At 32.4% G+C, this 16,322-nt stretch overlaps 2 protein-coding genes across 2 annotated transcripts in view; both read left to right on the forward strand.

The window, feature by feature from the left end:
• The window catches only part of LOC130893394 (rho GTPase-activating protein gacF-like), a 438,283-nt gene that overhangs the window by 34,375 nt on the left and 387,586 nt on the right, over nt 1–16,322 (forward strand). Inside the window, exon 2 of the mRNA XM_057799454.1 lies at nt 1,986–2,064. The gene's annotated coding sequence lies outside the window, so the exon portion shown is untranslated. The remainder of the gene's footprint in view (nt 1–1,985; nt 2,065–16,322) is intronic.
• On the forward strand, nt 8,588–10,781 carry LOC130893038 (SAFB-like transcription modulator). The gene is made up of 3 exons (XM_057798804.1): nt 8,588–8,641; nt 9,260–9,407; nt 9,469–10,781. The coding sequence occupies exons 1-3, from the start codon at nt 8,588–8,590 to the stop codon at nt 10,779–10,781; spliced, it is 1,515 nt and encodes a 504-aa protein (XP_057654787.1).

Genomic DNA, 16,322 nt, shown 5'->3' on the forward strand with positions numbered 1-16,322 from the left:
ATAAAGTTGAATTGAAATTTTGCGTAGATTCCAAAATTTTAATAAAAACCATTCCGTTAAACATAAGGAAGTTTGGGTCCACTTCTGGTATAACCGGTAGTTTCAGAAAACTGAAATTAATTTAGCTGAAAAGAGCATTTCGAAAAACCCATGCAAGCTAATTTTCGGAACACTAGTCGCAGTAGGTACTTGACCATATGCACATCGATTCAGCTCTTCGTGAAGGACCCTGAACATGCCAAGGAAACCGTTTGCCATAAGCCATTTAAAAGAAAAATATCATAAATTGTAATTATTTATTGAAAATATATTTGATTATACATTTGTTGGAAAAGTACTGTTTATTGATGAAGCTGATTTCACACGAGACGATTTTATTAATTCCGATAACTTAGATTTATGGGCATCGATTTTGTGTTAATGTGTGGGCAGGATTGGTGGATAATAATTTAGTAGGTCCATAATTTTTTGATAAGAACAGTGATACTTGGAATTTCTCCAAAATGATTTCCAACTCATGTTAAGTGATATTCCTCTGAATATTCGCAGACATGTGGTGCATGCCTGAGGGAGCCCCTTCCCACTTCCTAAATGATGTACTTTCGCATGGCCACCACTATTCCCTGATTTAAATAAAATGGCTTAATTTTTTGAGGATATCTTGAAAACTCAGGTATATACAACACCAGTACATACAACGAACGAAATAATCGATAGAATAAACTTCCATTGTGATGCTATAAGGTAGAATCTTGGAATAAAGTTCAAAAAAATATCCTCCGTAGACTCCGAAACTGTGTAGAAGTGCAAGTTGCCCACTTCGAACATTTATTATACTATTTTTGTTATCATACGATAACCAACTAAATTTTTCTATATTTCCATATTAATACGATGTTAAACAATCTCTTTATGGCGAACCATTTCCTTGGCATGTGTATCGATCTAAACGATAATTTTTATCGAGTTGAATAAAGAGTACATTTTGATAAAAATTCGATTAAAAAATTCATTTTTGCTATCATTAGATTGTACAGATTGTTCCTGTAAAAGTTTCGGAGTGTCATGAACCGCCCTGGACTTCAGATAGAGTGTAGAATTATTCCTTAAAATACACTACATGGATTTATGTAATAATCTAGTACAAATTCATAATATAATTTATAATTTAGAAAATATAAATTCTGGTTTCGCATCTTTAGAGGCATTTAACAAAATTTTTTGCCACATCATTATTTTCGCGTCATCTACTCACTCCCGAATTTTTGGCATCAAGTCCTGGAACACCCTGTATTTAATATAGATTATAAAATGTATATAGATTAGTAAAAATTCACCTCGATATGTTTTGTTTGCCTGATCACAATTTGACACTAAAAACGTTTGCACACACTTTTTAAAAATTAAAATCTGTATGTGAATAAATCTAAAACACTTCTGTACGACTGAACAATTGCAACAATGAAGTAAGAAGTTGTTGTAAGTAGACAGTCTGTTCTGTGATTTGCTGGACACTATAGCCCCTAGTGTTACCTAAGTATTAGTTGTGATGATGTACCCAGGAAAAGCGCTACTTTTCATTTTATCTTATCTTATCTTATCCTGGGTAGGCCCAAATGAAACAAATCGTATGCAGTCATTTTATTGCTCCTCGCCACCCTATCTATTTCCGTGAAAACATTTTATCTATTCAATAAGTAGTGCATAGATTCTTTTGAAAAATATTTATTAATGTTTTTGATAATTTCATCAAAGCGATTATGTGATTCGATCATCTACTGCTACTAAGTTAGTTTTGTGGAATTATTATTGTCCAAGTTAGCATAATCTAAAAATTAGTGATGCTGATTCCACAATTTAGCGGCGTACTTCTACGACGTTGTAATATCGGCTGAATCGTATGATGTTGGTCTTTATAGAACAGAACGCTAATAGTAAGTTGGTTCATATCAGTGATTTAATAATTTCGTTTGTTTTTGTTCTAGATTTGATGAGAAACACCCATTAGAACTTAGAAAGTTATACGTTCCATCCAGGAAGTAGGAAGATTTACAGTTCTTATAAGTATGTAGCTATTAAAGTAATATTGATAATCCTCTCCTTGTTTATTGTTAATATAATTCATAGGCAACAATAAAATAGGCCTACGATATAATGTTGGAAATTAAATGAATGATTTTCAATATTTTTAATATGATGATATTAAAAAAGCGTCAAAAAGTCTTTATCAAAATATGATATTGACACTGACAATTTGGGTATTTATATTGATCAATAAATCACTTCGTCATAAATATCAAAATAAGAATAAAATCAAAATAGAAAATGTTCTAATAAGTAAAAATTGATTTTTCCTTATATCTTAAATATGCAGCAGTACTTAATCAATCAAATTATTTGTAGTTTTATTAGAATTTACAATATAAAGCTATAAATTTTACTTAAATTATTTAGGTCTTTATTATTTATAGCTTTTTCGTTTTTATAAATGGAAACCATTTCTGAAAATCCTTTTTTTCGTGTATTAGATTCCGTTTCAAGAATTTTTGAATCTTTATAATTTAATTTATGTTTTTTTGACATTTCATGGTTCGTTAACGCAGTTTTATTTTTTTATCGTATTGATGCCGTCTATTTTCTAAATATTGAGAGGTTTGCCCTATGTAGACAGCGTCACAATTAGTACAAGGCACTTGATGTATAATATTACTTCTTCTGTTTTTTGGTGTTTTAGATTTCAATTTAGTGAAATATTTGGATAACAACAACGTACTTCAAATATGAAAATGAAATATACCAACAAATTGATGGTGGTGCTATGTGTTATAGCACAATTTCAAGTGTTATAGCACAATTAGTGATGGAAGATCTCGAGTAAACTGTCCTTAAAAAACTTGATATAGATATTCTATGTTTTTCCGATATGTAGATGATTGCATTACTGCCGTACGAAAGAATCAAATTGAAAACATAAAGAAAAATTTCAATTCTTATCATAAAATACTTGTGATGTCACATTATATAAAATTAAAAACATAAATACAGAATGGTATACGAAACCAACTTGGTCATAAAGATATTTGATCTTCAATTCATGTCATCCTATGTCACAAAAATATCAGTGACAATAAGTTTGGCCGATAGATCTATCCAACTATCAGATCCTGAATTTAGATGCTTAGCTATTCAAAACTCAAAAACTGCATTTAGAGAAAATAATTATCCGGAAAAAATGATAAATAACATATTCAAGAAAAGGATAAACAGATACTACAATCAATTTAAAAACAAAACAGGAACGAAACATCAAAATATAAAACATTTTTTCTTACCATATGAACAAGGACTATCAAATTATTTTAATAAATATATAAATAAATAAAATATAAATATATAAATAAAAAATTCAATTATAGAGATTCAAAAATTCTGGGAACGGAATCTAATACACGAAAAAGAGAATTTTCAGAAATGGTTTATATTCATAAAAACGAAAAGGCATAAACGATAAAGACCGAAATAATTTAAATAAAATTTATAGTTCTATTTTGATTGATTAAATAAATACTGCTGCATATTTAAGATATAAGGAAAAATTAATTTTTTCTTATTAGAACATTTTCAATTTTGATTTTATTCTTATTTTTATATTTATGATGAAGGTGATCTATTGATCAAATTGTCAGTGTCAATATCATATTTTGATAAAGACTTAAAGAAAAGTCGAAACGACAAATTTTATCTTTCTTCCAAAAATTTTTAAAAAAACTAATTTTAAAGCAGAAGAGACCTAAAATCAAGAATATTCAGAAACATAAGTATATCAAAAGGTCTAAGAAATAAGAAATTAAAGAAATTTCTTCTTGGAGAATTCCAAAATGATTGTAGTTCATCATGACTGATTTAGACTGTTCGAGGAAGTTCTAGAAATTTATAAAAAATGAGTTTATTCATTATAAGCGAAATGTAAAGATAAAGTAAAGTTAATTAGTTCATTCTAGTAGAAATACTCCATATACACCACATGTTTAGTGGCCGAATAAGTCTCTCAATATTGAAAATAGAAATCTTGTATCTATGTGGTAGAAGTTTGTTATGAAATCCACAAAATTTGAAAATAAAAATTTCGATAGAGAAAATCTGGGGGCTGTGTTGAAATCTGTAGCCAAAAATTCACGAAAGTTGAAAAATTGTTTTTTGGCTTCTGTAATATTTAAATGAATAAAGATATAGACGGAAATAGTTAACCTTTACTTTAGCTTAAATTGCCTGTATTGTAGATTCCAATAACAAAATATGTCTGTTAAATTATTTGTTATAGTGAATAACTCGGATCTAGAATGAATATAATTAATATAAGCAACTATGGGAACAATACTCATTTTCTGTAGCATCAAACTTTCCACTATAGAAAACTTCGAATCCCAATAATACGTTTGAATTATTCTAATACGGATTTATTACGTACATGAATATTGCTGAAAGTTTGTTTGAATATTTCAAGAGGATTCAACGTACTTGATGCGATAAATTTCGAAATATATTGAGAACAAAAAGTTAGTTTCTGAAAGGGAAATGGATAAGTATAAAAATTGAAACTCCGGCTTTGCAGGTTTTTTACTGTTTACTCATAATTCGCTGCATACAGTTATCCCATCACAAAGAGTGTTTATATCTCGCTCATATCTCAATCCTTCCTTTGTTGTGAATGTGTTTGACTTTAAGTTTTTGCTTATAACACAATTATTAAGATTGCTTTTGTATATTGTTTCTACTACTTTTATTAGCTTTTCTCCGCCGTAACCTTTCCCAAACTTTTGCTCTTGGAACTCTATCGAACGCCTTTCCCATATCGATAAATGAGAAATACACACTCCTTTTCGCTGTGAAAGCTTTGTTTATTTTTTTTGTTGTAAAAATGTTGTATACTTCGGCCTATTCTAAAACCACAAACCCACTTTCTTCACTATTGTTGGTTCGAGGATGCATGTTAACATCTTTTCTTTTATCTTTTTGCATACTTTCATCACTATACGCGGGTTGATGTGAATATGTCAAATTCCGCATCATACGAGTGTTATTTGAGTTGTTCACAGATTCTTGATCATTCATCTTGGCATGGAATTAATCGTGAAAATTTTTGTGCGATGATTTTCTATGACTTTCGACGTGGATTAAATCAATAGTAGCCACCATGTTTCGCTGGATTTCCGAATTCAATCTTGGTCGCACTTAGCTACAGGATGAATTTCTTTAAGGTTGTCCGAAATCGGCTGTTGTGACTGAAAATATCGATGCTGTGCGTAAACTGATATTGCAAGATCGTCATGTGAAGATCTGTGAGATTGAGGCATTAGTTCCACTCGCATACATTCAATATTGCATAAACATTACGTTGTCGAAATTATTGGTTGTCGATTGGTGCATAGAAATGCTGAAGAAATTGAATCGCGGTGCTTCAAAAGACGTCTTTAAGATTATGACAGGTGACGAATCATGGATTTATGCATATAAATCCCAAACTAAATAACAATAGACTGTATGGGTTTTTCAAGACGAGTCAAATCCAACACGAAGCACTTCGAAGCAAATGGTCGTCGGCTTTTACGAAATAACTGGATATGTCGCCACAGGTCCATTAGAGCAAGATAGATCGGTCAATTCTAAATGGTTTTAGGGTTTCGAAAAAATCAGCGAAAAGTAGAAGAGGAATCATTCTCCACCACGATAATGCGAACTCTCACACATCAGTTGAACAAAAACAATTAAAACATCGAATTGATGGGTCATTCGCCGTTCAGTCCTTGTTTGGCACCCAAAGTTGTCTTCTCATTTCCGCAAATCAAAAATAAATTGCGAGGTCAACGTTTTTCTACACATTTAAAATTATTTTTACTTCCCAAGCTTTGTTATATATTTGAAATAGTGCCTGTACTTCTTGTTCACAAATCTTTTTCAACATTTCAGATGTTATTTTATCCTCGCTGGCTTTTTTCCGTTCTTTAAAGAATGAATTGCTTCTTACTGTTTTTTTTTGTTACCTCCTCATTTTCCTCGTGGTCTTTTTTGCAGTTATCTCTTTGTCCTATAGTTTCCTCCTGCTTTATTATATCTTCTCACCGTTTCATTATACTCTTTTCTTCTGTAATCATGTCTCCATTTTCGTTCTTGGTTGCCATCGTGTGAGTTATTCTATTTACTCGTAAATTTTTCAGCACTCTTTCTCCAAGCATTTTGTTTCGATACATTCACCAGATTTTTCACTTTCCTCTTACAGCCTTTTTAATTATGATTAGCTTTCTATACACCACACGTTCTTCTTGGAGCTGTTAGAATTGTGTTCCTAAAAGATAATCACAGTTCTTCCAGCTCCCTATTACTACCATTCTTCTCGATTTATATCAATTCTTTTTCTACCATGTCGGTAGATTCTCTAGCTACATTTTCATTTTTGAGTCTGTATGATGAGAAAATGAACAAAAAATACAGCGTTCAAGTGGTCAAAAGTATTTACTACAGAATCCACGCAAGCTGCAAACCATATTGAAAGAACTCTTGTATAGTTCACCCCAATTGTTGATGTAATGCTACGAATGCGTTCTTTCAGATCATTCAAATACACAGATTTTGTTTGATAAACGAAATCTCTGAGATCTGGTTAGCAAGGTTGATGCCCCTCAACTATATCTACCTTGTCCTGTTGTCATTGTTTGCTTCTATATCTACCTTGTCCTGTTGTCATTGTTTGCTTTTGTATTAAAAAAATGCTTTCCATTAGTTGAGGTACGTTTCTTAAGTCGACAAACCCTTATAAAAGTACGTTCCAATCAAATAATCAAAAGATCGTCGAATAATTAACACCGCACATTTGTATTTACAACTGTTTGAAGACAAGTTGTACGAATTTATGGAATTGGAACTGACCAACAGTGCATAATGTTTGGAGATGGAAACATTACTTTTGATTTAACAGCAAGTGATTATCGGCAATCGGCAGCGCTTTTGCTTATTGTTAATTAAATGATTAAAAAAAAAGTGAGTGGTTGCTAACACAGGGCTTTTCATACGTCATTAGGCATTTATAGAAATAATGCATTAAAATTTATAAAATCATAGAACTGTACATTCTATTCAAATTGTTCAGTTTTTTGTGATTGGGAGCTTTCTAGTTCCTATGTAAGTGAATCATTTTTGAAATGTTTTTTTCTTGTATTTAATTCGGTTTTTAGGCCTTAGTATGCAACAAACAACAATTTGAGGATCATGTATTACGGTTCTGGGACTCAAACTGTTGTTTGTTTCATATTAAGGCCCCCAATAGCTGAGTACCCATGATGATTCAACTTTGAATTTTACACAGCAATAACATTTTTTCTGAGTTTGCCATTGAAAACTGTCATTAATTGATAGTTATAACGTTGTGTGAATAATAATTACATTTCTGAAAACCTTATTATTTGTTAAATTAGATATTGTTAAATAAATTCCGGTAGGCCAAGACCAACAAGAACCATTTCATACAAAAAATATGATTTTACATTTACTTAATCAAATTCCAACAGTTAGCGTAAGGAATGTGGCAAGACAGACAAATACATCTTCTTCAACTACTTGAAGGATACTTAAGATCAACAGCTACATCCTTATCATTACAGACAACTCCTAGAGCTCTTGCCAGATGATCTACCGGTTAGAGTGGATTTTTTACTGAGCAACCCCCAAATATTTTTTAGTTTTATATCTATCCTAGAGACAAGATCACCTTTTTTGAAACACCATGTATGGGAGTGTTAATAGATTTAACCCATTTACAATCGTAGATTCTGCAGAAAAATTGAGCATTTGGTTCGCAATTATTGCGATAGCTCGGTACTTGTATTCTTACGAAATAAGTGGCTTCCGCTACTGTGTGTACTTTTCTTTTATTACTCTTAACGAGGTTCCTTGCTGCTGTACTGATGAGATCCATAGATTATGAATATCTGTAATTGCCAACCATTAGTTAGGGGATTAAATTCGATATTTGTCGCGCTGTATGGTCAAGAAAGTAGTTGTTTGTATTTTTAAATATATGAGGTGTAATTCTAAACATTCAATATGTTCAATAGAATGAACTAAGAAGAAGATATGGCGTGAAAAATAAACAGACAATCATAATTCAAAACAATAAACTAAGCAGTGATGTAGTGGATTTGAATTGGAAGAACAGCTTCTGATGTTTATTTATGTTCGAAGAAGAAATTTTGGAAACACACCTTTTGATAAACCGAGATTTCTGTTGTTTTGTGCTATCTACATATTCAGATATGCGATCAAGTTTTCCTAAATATTCAATCCATGATACTACATAATTATTGAACGATGAAAATCCATCAAGTTAAACACACAAGTAAAATTATTTCATCTTGTAACAGTCTCCAAGCAATATCAAATTCTCCATTGCTTAGGTAGTTTGTTTGTTGAGGCCAATCGTTTCTCTGATTTGGAAGGTTATCATAGGAAATTCGTTCGAGAGGATTATCTCTTCTTCGCGATCCGATAAAAAGTTGAAAGGACTTTTATATAAAACAAAGATTGTTCGATTGAAATGAGGAAGAAACTGGTAGTGGTGGACGAAGATTCTCAAAGTGACGAAAATGACGTAAGAGATGGAGTCACATAATTTTTATAAATTTCTGGAGGTTGTTTTTGGTATTTAGATCGCTGGTTGGTTTGTTTTTGCAGTTTTTCTCAACACATGTTCAGTTATCAAGACTACGAGAGCAACCATGGAGGAATGGGGAATTCGATTTTCAGAAAATACTAATAATTCCGAAATATAGGGATATTATTGTCAGGGCAGTTATAAAAGGAAATACTCGTAAGAATGGAGAGAAATGGATAATATATATTTATTCCATTTTTTTTGAAGTTTCGCCCAAATAAACTTCGTATTTAAGCGAAGTATCTCATTTAGAACTAACTCTCAGGGGTACCAATATATTGTTACTTCTGAGCAAAAACCAAAAAAGATAAATGATGTTTGTATTTTATTATAAAGAAACCTGTTAAGGAAAAGCTGATTCTGAAGTTGATGAGAATAAAATATTTACTTATAATTTACGCTGCCCCATCACAAATATTTTAACGTTATTTTTCATCGCCACGTATTTGTTGAGAGTGTATCAAGATTTTGATTGTTACCTGGCTAGAAAGGAGGAATTTGAAAATCAATTTTTATTTTTATCATCGTTTTTAACTGTTATTATTTTGTATTCAGGTTAGTTATCGAAAATTCTCTATTGAAATCATGCCACATGAAGTTTTCAACCAGGATTCATCCAAAAAACAGGAATGTTCGACCCAACAAGAAGTTGATCTGTTCAAATTAGATACGGAAGATGGCGAAATTCGGGACAACGGTGATGGTAGGGATCATGGGATATTTTATTAATAACATAAAAAAAATCAATGAATTGTTTGTTATAGATTTGAAATTATGTATCGATGGAAATGTCGGTAATACTGAGCAAACAATAAAATTAGATGAGAATAAAACTGAAGAATCTAAATCTGAACAAACTGATATCAAAAAAGTTATTGCAAATAAAAATTTTAAATCCAACGGAATTTGGGTATCCAACATAACTCGTAGCATAAAGGCAGCTGATCTAAAAAATCTCTTCAATAATTTAGGAAAAGTAGTATCCGCAAAGATTTTAACTAATGGCAAAAGCTTATACGGCTTTGTATTGATGGAGAATTCAGAAGTAGCATCGAAATGCGCATCAGAGTTCAACAACACCGTTTTTCACGATATCAAATTAACTGTTTCTAAAAACAGACCTGATATTATAGCAAAAACCCCAGATTCCGGTAAGAAGAAAACTGATAGATCAAAAAGATCGAAAGTTGAACAATCAATTGAGAACAAAAAAAATGAGAAGGTTAGAAACAAAGCCGATAATAGAAAAGATAATATGCATAAAGATCGAAAAGCAAAAAAATCATCAGAAAAATCACCACCAGCAAGCGAAATCAATTATGAAAAAAAAGTTATTATGCTTCGATCGAAAATAGATTCTTTATATCAATTGAACTGTAAGTTGGAAAGAAAATTAGACAATATGCAACGTCTCTACAATGCCGAATCCAAAAAATATAGCAAACTAAAAACAGAAATGAAAAAAATTCAAGATCAGAATCGTGAAGAACGCAGACGTTTGAATTTGGACAGAGAAAATTTCGAAAAGATGAAAAAAATCGAACAATCCAGATTGGACCTCGATAGAATGACATTGAATAAAGAGTTATCAGACACAAAGAAATTAAAAGATAACCTCAAGTACAAACTAGATGAAATCAGATTCGAAAGAGCTTCAAAACGAACTAGATCTCCGAGTCCAAGACGTCGAAGTCCTATAGGATTAAGAAATGTCGATACATACAAAGAAAAGAAATTCAAACGCGGCGATAATTACAACAGAGACAGAACTCCTTCTCCTCCGAATCTTAGTTCCGAGATATCGAAGAGATCTGGAAATGTGAGTAGTGCGTCAAGTCGTCAAACATATTATTCTGATGGAACGAAAGCTCCTGCTGCAGTTTATCCATTCCGACAAGCCAACGTGTACGGGCAAAACCATTGGGTAGGAGCACATCCGAAGGATCAAAGACGTAATAACGTCATACAAGGTAACAATTTCCATAATTCGAGATACAATGGTCCTTCAGCAGCTCATCCATCATCCTCGGTAGTCGTACCTCCTAGAGCTGGCAATATTTATTATCAGCATTGGTAGTTAGTTTTCGTTTTTTGTAATTTTCATTCAAATCTTCAAGTTACTATTTAAAATTATTTTAGTTTACTTAGAAATTATGGATTTAATTTAATTTGTCTTAATATTAAATTGTTATTCTATAGTTGATGAATTATTTCACTTCCCAAAATTTTTCACTATAATATTGCTTCAAGACTATAGAAGATTTTTTAAACATGATGAAAATGAAAGGAGTTAAATATTAGAAAAAATTCTTTTGAACGAGGGAAATTTCATACAGGAGTGCCTTTTCAATGCGAAATTTATTTTATTATGAACTATTTCATTTTTTATTATAAGATCCTTTTAATGTGTCGAAAGTTACGGATAATACATTGTCTTGGTTATCATCTCTTCATTTGTCTAAAGCCATTTTTTGACAATAGACAGTCGCATGGTCGGGATGGAATATAACTCTTTAAACCAATTATTGGGACAATCTACAGAGTCTATGACAGGCAAATATTCTTTTGGGAAACTATAACCAGAGTAGTTCTGCTGAATGTAAGAACAATCTACGAATACTAACAGGAGTGTTATCGGGGCACTGTCGCTTCAATAAACACCTGAAGACGCTAGACCTAGCAGATAATGCGGCGTGCAGATTTTGTTGCACAGAGGTCAAAACCTCTATCCACATTCTCTCGAAGTGTGAAACACTAAGGAACTCCAGAGCACTATACCTGAGAGGGCTTGCAATAGAAGACGAATAACTATGGCAATTAAACCCATCCCACATTCTAGACTTTCTAAAATAAATGGGATTGAATAATCAGCTGTAAACACGGGGTTCCCCAGTATCGCAGTAAGAAAGGGGAACACATTAGATCCTTTGGGTCGCAGAGTATACGAGACCTCAAATTCATACATACAACATAACTCTTCACCCAAAGAATTTGTACGTCCAATTTCTTGGGAGTACGTTCAACGAATAAGTCCGTCGTATCCATTATTTTTGTTTTCTTGGATATAACTTGGATTAAGTTTGGAGTCTCTAAATATCTGTTTAACCTTTTGACTGTGCAAGGCGTTTTGAGATTGATTCTAGTGGTTGTGTATCTATTCGTGTAGATCAGTTAATAATCATTTTTTAAATTGAAGATTCACAGATTATGTTTTATTCTTCAATAAAAATAGTCACAAATGTGAAGAAAATTTATGCTCTTAACACCTTACATAAAATCCATAATGTTTGTTAGAAAGAAAAACCTTATAGTCTGGTCAATATAGAAATTTAAAATAACAGAAATTCCTGGAAAGCCATTATAAAGTTTTAAAATCCCCATCGATCGTATGTGTGCTATAAGTGTTATTCGGAGTCAAAGGTCAAAATTTGAGGTTTTTTGGATTTTCTTGTTTTCTGTTTTGTTAAAAAAAACCTCAAACTAAAATTTAAGATATTAACATTCTCTACAAAAATGGTCTCTATGCTTTTTTTTCTAAGAGTTACCATTCCTTAAATGTCGCAAGATTTGCTATGCTATGATATGTACAGATTTCCACGCCACGTGAGGTAGTGTACTCAGTGCGCTTTTTTACCGTGGTTTTCCCTGTAGACCTTCTCCACTATCATAACAATTTTAGGATAATTTGACGGAACAATACACGTCAAGTTCTAGATATTTCCTTATTATTGATATTCATATTGCTATTGGGTTAACTATTGTTTTGATTTCTTTAGATATTTTAATCAGATTCATAATCTTGAAAGTCTACTTCAACAGTCATGTCATCTTCGATTTCTTGATGTTCATAAATTGTCCAAATGGTGCTGAGTCATTGGTCTCTTCATTAAAATCACAGGAATCTTCCTCTATTGTACTTAACTGGACATTTGAGCAAGACTGTCCTTGGCAATTGGTACAGGCTGAAGAACACAGCAACTTTTTTACAACCACATTTAGCACTACAACTTTTTTTGCAATTGCACTTGTACTTGTTATTTGTTTCGCGTTTTTTTACAAAAGTGAAGTATCGGTATTTATCAATGCAAGTAATTTTTTTGGAGCTCCATAAAACGCAAGAAGAAAGCGAATTCCTTTGGTAATTATTGCTTGAGGTGTGGAATCCATTTCTGTAAGTACTTTAGCGCAGTCAGTGAAATCTTTTTTTTTTTTTTTTCGAATAATCAAAATACTCACGTTTGCTCCCTCTGTTAATTGCTGACGAAGGTCGCAGCCGGTTATCTCATGTAAAAATAAATTAGTTTTGCCATTTGGGATAAGCAGTTAGACTTTTTGAAGAATATTTTTCTGTTTGTTATTGAGCCCTTTCAGGTTTCAGAAAATAAATAATTTCATCCATTGGAGTCCTTGCAGAAGAAGTACTAAGAAATCAACATCTTCATCAACTACAATTGTTGTTTGTTGCATAAAATTTTTCTATTGCTGTTTTGAGACACAAATAGGTATTTATATTTGTCTTTAAGTGACTGATACGTATATACGTAGACTTATATGTGCATATCATGTATAATGTGACACTTAGAATCGCGATATCTCAGGAATGGTAACTCTATGATCACTATTTTTATGTCTAAATTGACCGGACTATCAAAGCTAGGTACAACACATAAAGAAACATTACGGAGTTCAAATATGTAACAAGATTCCTCATGCTTGTACTTTTTTATGGATACAATACGTTTTGTCGGGTTCGGTTTTGGTACTGTAGACGGGAATGTTGGAAAAAGTTTATCTGTTAAGCGTAGTAGTGAATTGGCACTTTCTGAACGTCTATTAGATTGACTGCGTTTTTGGTGTGTATGGTATGCGTGAAGTAATTGCTTTGTCAAATTTATTTGATTTCTCTTACTTATTGGTTTAGATTTAAGGAAGACTTTGTTCTTGGAATGCTATGTTTCAAGTGTTTACATTTATTTTTTTTTAAGAGAAGAGTAAAGCTTTTTGAATGCTGTTTTCTCCTTAAAATGGCAGCTGCTGGAAAACAGGTTCTCAAATCGCGAAAGGTAAACGGCTGACATCACTGCCCTGATCTGTTGATCTGAAATACAAATTCAAAGCATATTATCAATCTGTTACCCTTTAGTCATAAAATGAGGGATGAGTTTTTCGATAAGTGAAAATTTCGGAAAATGGCAGCAATTTAAAAAAATGGAAACTTTCCGTTTTTTTTCGCATAAAAAGATAAATAATAATCTAAAAATATAGCTATCGAAGACATATTTGCTCTCCAAATATCAGGACGATATGTTAATTACAGCGATCCCGAGAATGTCAACCATCACAAAACATATTTTCGAGGAAGGCGCGTTTAAAGATTTGTAATGTATTTACACAAATATGTTTATAATTATCCATAGTCCCTTCTCTTCTAGATCCATGGCAATTAACAAAGATTCCTCATCTTTTTTGAAGATAATCACTACTAATTCCGAGAATAAAGATGTTTGGACGCAAACATCCAAATCATATTATTAAGTGATTCATCACTGTTTTGAATATAAGCAACCAAACATCCTTCGAGCAAATCGTCCGACGACAAGTTTTTGTAAATTGTCTCGATAGCCTTCAGAACAGTGTCAATAAGAAGAGCATTCCGTTTATATAAAGACAAAGTATCCAACGCTTCAGCTTAACTTCACGTACATCAGCTGTTTTCTCCTGGTTGGCACTCCTGAAACTGTGGTTTTCTATCGCGTCCTTCATGGCTTGCACAGAATGTGAATTTCGGCGGATAGCAAGGTCATAATATTTAGTGAGTTCTCCGATCGTTTTATCTGTGAGATTGCCTGCTCCTTTTCTTTCGAGTCCTCTGGTTCATATTTTTGATACCTCTCAACCTCGTCCCCATTCTTTTTTCGACGTAACCAACGCATCCTTTTTTTTGACAGTAACGTTTTTATAGGGATTGGCTTCAAGCATTCCCTTGAATGGTTGACTGTCACCTAATGAGACTAGTTACGCCAATGAGAGATGAAAATCTCCTTTTTTTCCACGTGCCATCTCCTGAAACGATTAAGTGATCTTCCTGTAGTCCTCAAGAAACGTTATATTTCTTCTCTTCTGCTACAACTCTCTTCAGAACCATGTCGTTAATCGATATCATCGCGATTCGTATATTTTCTACACATGCATAATATATTTTGATCATCCCATAGCAAATGTCCATCATGCCACAAAATCTGCTCAAACCGTTTATTCCGAAGACTAATAAATGCAAAACAAACACGATTCGGCGATTTATTTCATAAGCTTTACCGATAAGTGAATACAAGCAACACTTTTTCCCCCATCTCGCATTTTAAATTCAGTTTGAAACCGATGCCTCATCGGTCATGCATGAAGCAAGCGAATCATCCGTCGCAATCTTTATACAAAACTTATCGAATAAAAAGTTAAAACTAATACGAAGCTCAAAAAGCAGTACTCGGAATCGACACTTAGATCATAATTTACCAATTTGCTACTTTGTAAAATTATCTGCGCTGATGTCTTTATAAATAACTTTCTCTTGAAATTCTCAGCGATTGGGGGGTTACGGATGCGATCTTTTGCGCCCATACTGTGCTTTATCAAATTTATATGAAATTTCCTTACTGGTTGTTAGTTTGAATTAAACTGATTATGGAATATAGAAGCATTCTTCTTCTTAATAAAAAAGTGACAAAAGGTTTTTTTTATACCATTTCACTGTTAGCATCATATCACTCTTGTCAATGGAGTCCATGTGTTTATTGTAATCTAAATGAAGAGTGGAGTGTATTTTTACCGGAATTTCGATCAACTTCATTAGAAGGCGTCATTTCATAAGTGTGCATTGTAGATAACATCCCAATATCTCTCTTCAATCTATTTGATTGCCAAGACTTGCTTTACTTTCAATGTCACCTGATTTTAATTTCTTGTCCATAAGTGGCATATTCTTGCGACTTGCTTTTCTGTGCCACAAATTTGTAGTGCCATAATTTACAATTTTCGTCACCGTGTGAATAATTAAATCTGAAATGTAACTCGTTTTGTAGTTAGACATAACGAGAAGTTATATAACAAAAATTACGCTTGATGATATGTGTTATTATTATTTGAATAACAGAAGATTATAATCAATATATATATTTATATGGAATTTTCTCTAAATTCTCATTCCAAATGGTCAACAATAATTCTGATTTTACCTAAAAATCCACAGAAATTGTCAGTAGAATGAATTAGCCGCTAAGGCAGCAAATATCTGTCTCTTGACATTATTGGTACAAAGGTTGGGGTTAATCGAAACTACTCTTGGTACCAATAATAATTCAATTTCAATTATTTTTACACCCGAGACATTAGAAGATTGGTATTGAGATAACAATACATTTCTTTGAGTTCCTTATCCTTCCAATGCTTGAGACAAGATTGAAGTTTAGTTGGATTTCGCGAGTTAACAAATTTGAAATATTTTGTCACTTTGTCTTCTAAAAAAATTTTTTGCAGCACTATCATTCAGTAGAACCGGCCTTGTAGGGCCAGAATGTCTATCGTTGAAATCATGAATTTTCGGAATCAAATATTTTGCGTC

This window comes from Diorhabda carinulata, chromosome 4 (assembly GCF_026250575.1).
Source record: "Diorhabda carinulata isolate Delta chromosome 4, icDioCari1.1, whole genome shotgun sequence".
NCBI lineage: Eukaryota > Metazoa > Arthropoda > Insecta > Coleoptera > Chrysomelidae > Diorhabda > Diorhabda carinulata.

Bases quoted from the DNA above. Each gene is read 5' to 3' on its own strand.
- LOC130893038 (XM_057798804.1), top strand. From the start codon at position 8,588: ATGAGGAAGAAACTGGTAGTGGTGGACGAAGATTCTCAAAGTGACGAA. The intron at 8,642-9,259 runs GTAAGAGATGGA...TTTTGTATTCAG, and splicing joins CTCAAAGTGACGAAAATGAC to GTTAGTTATCGAAAATTCTC. The intron at 9,408-9,468 runs GTAGGGATCATG...TGTTTGTTATAG, and splicing joins AATTCGGGACAACGGTGATG to ATTTGAAATTATGTATCGAT.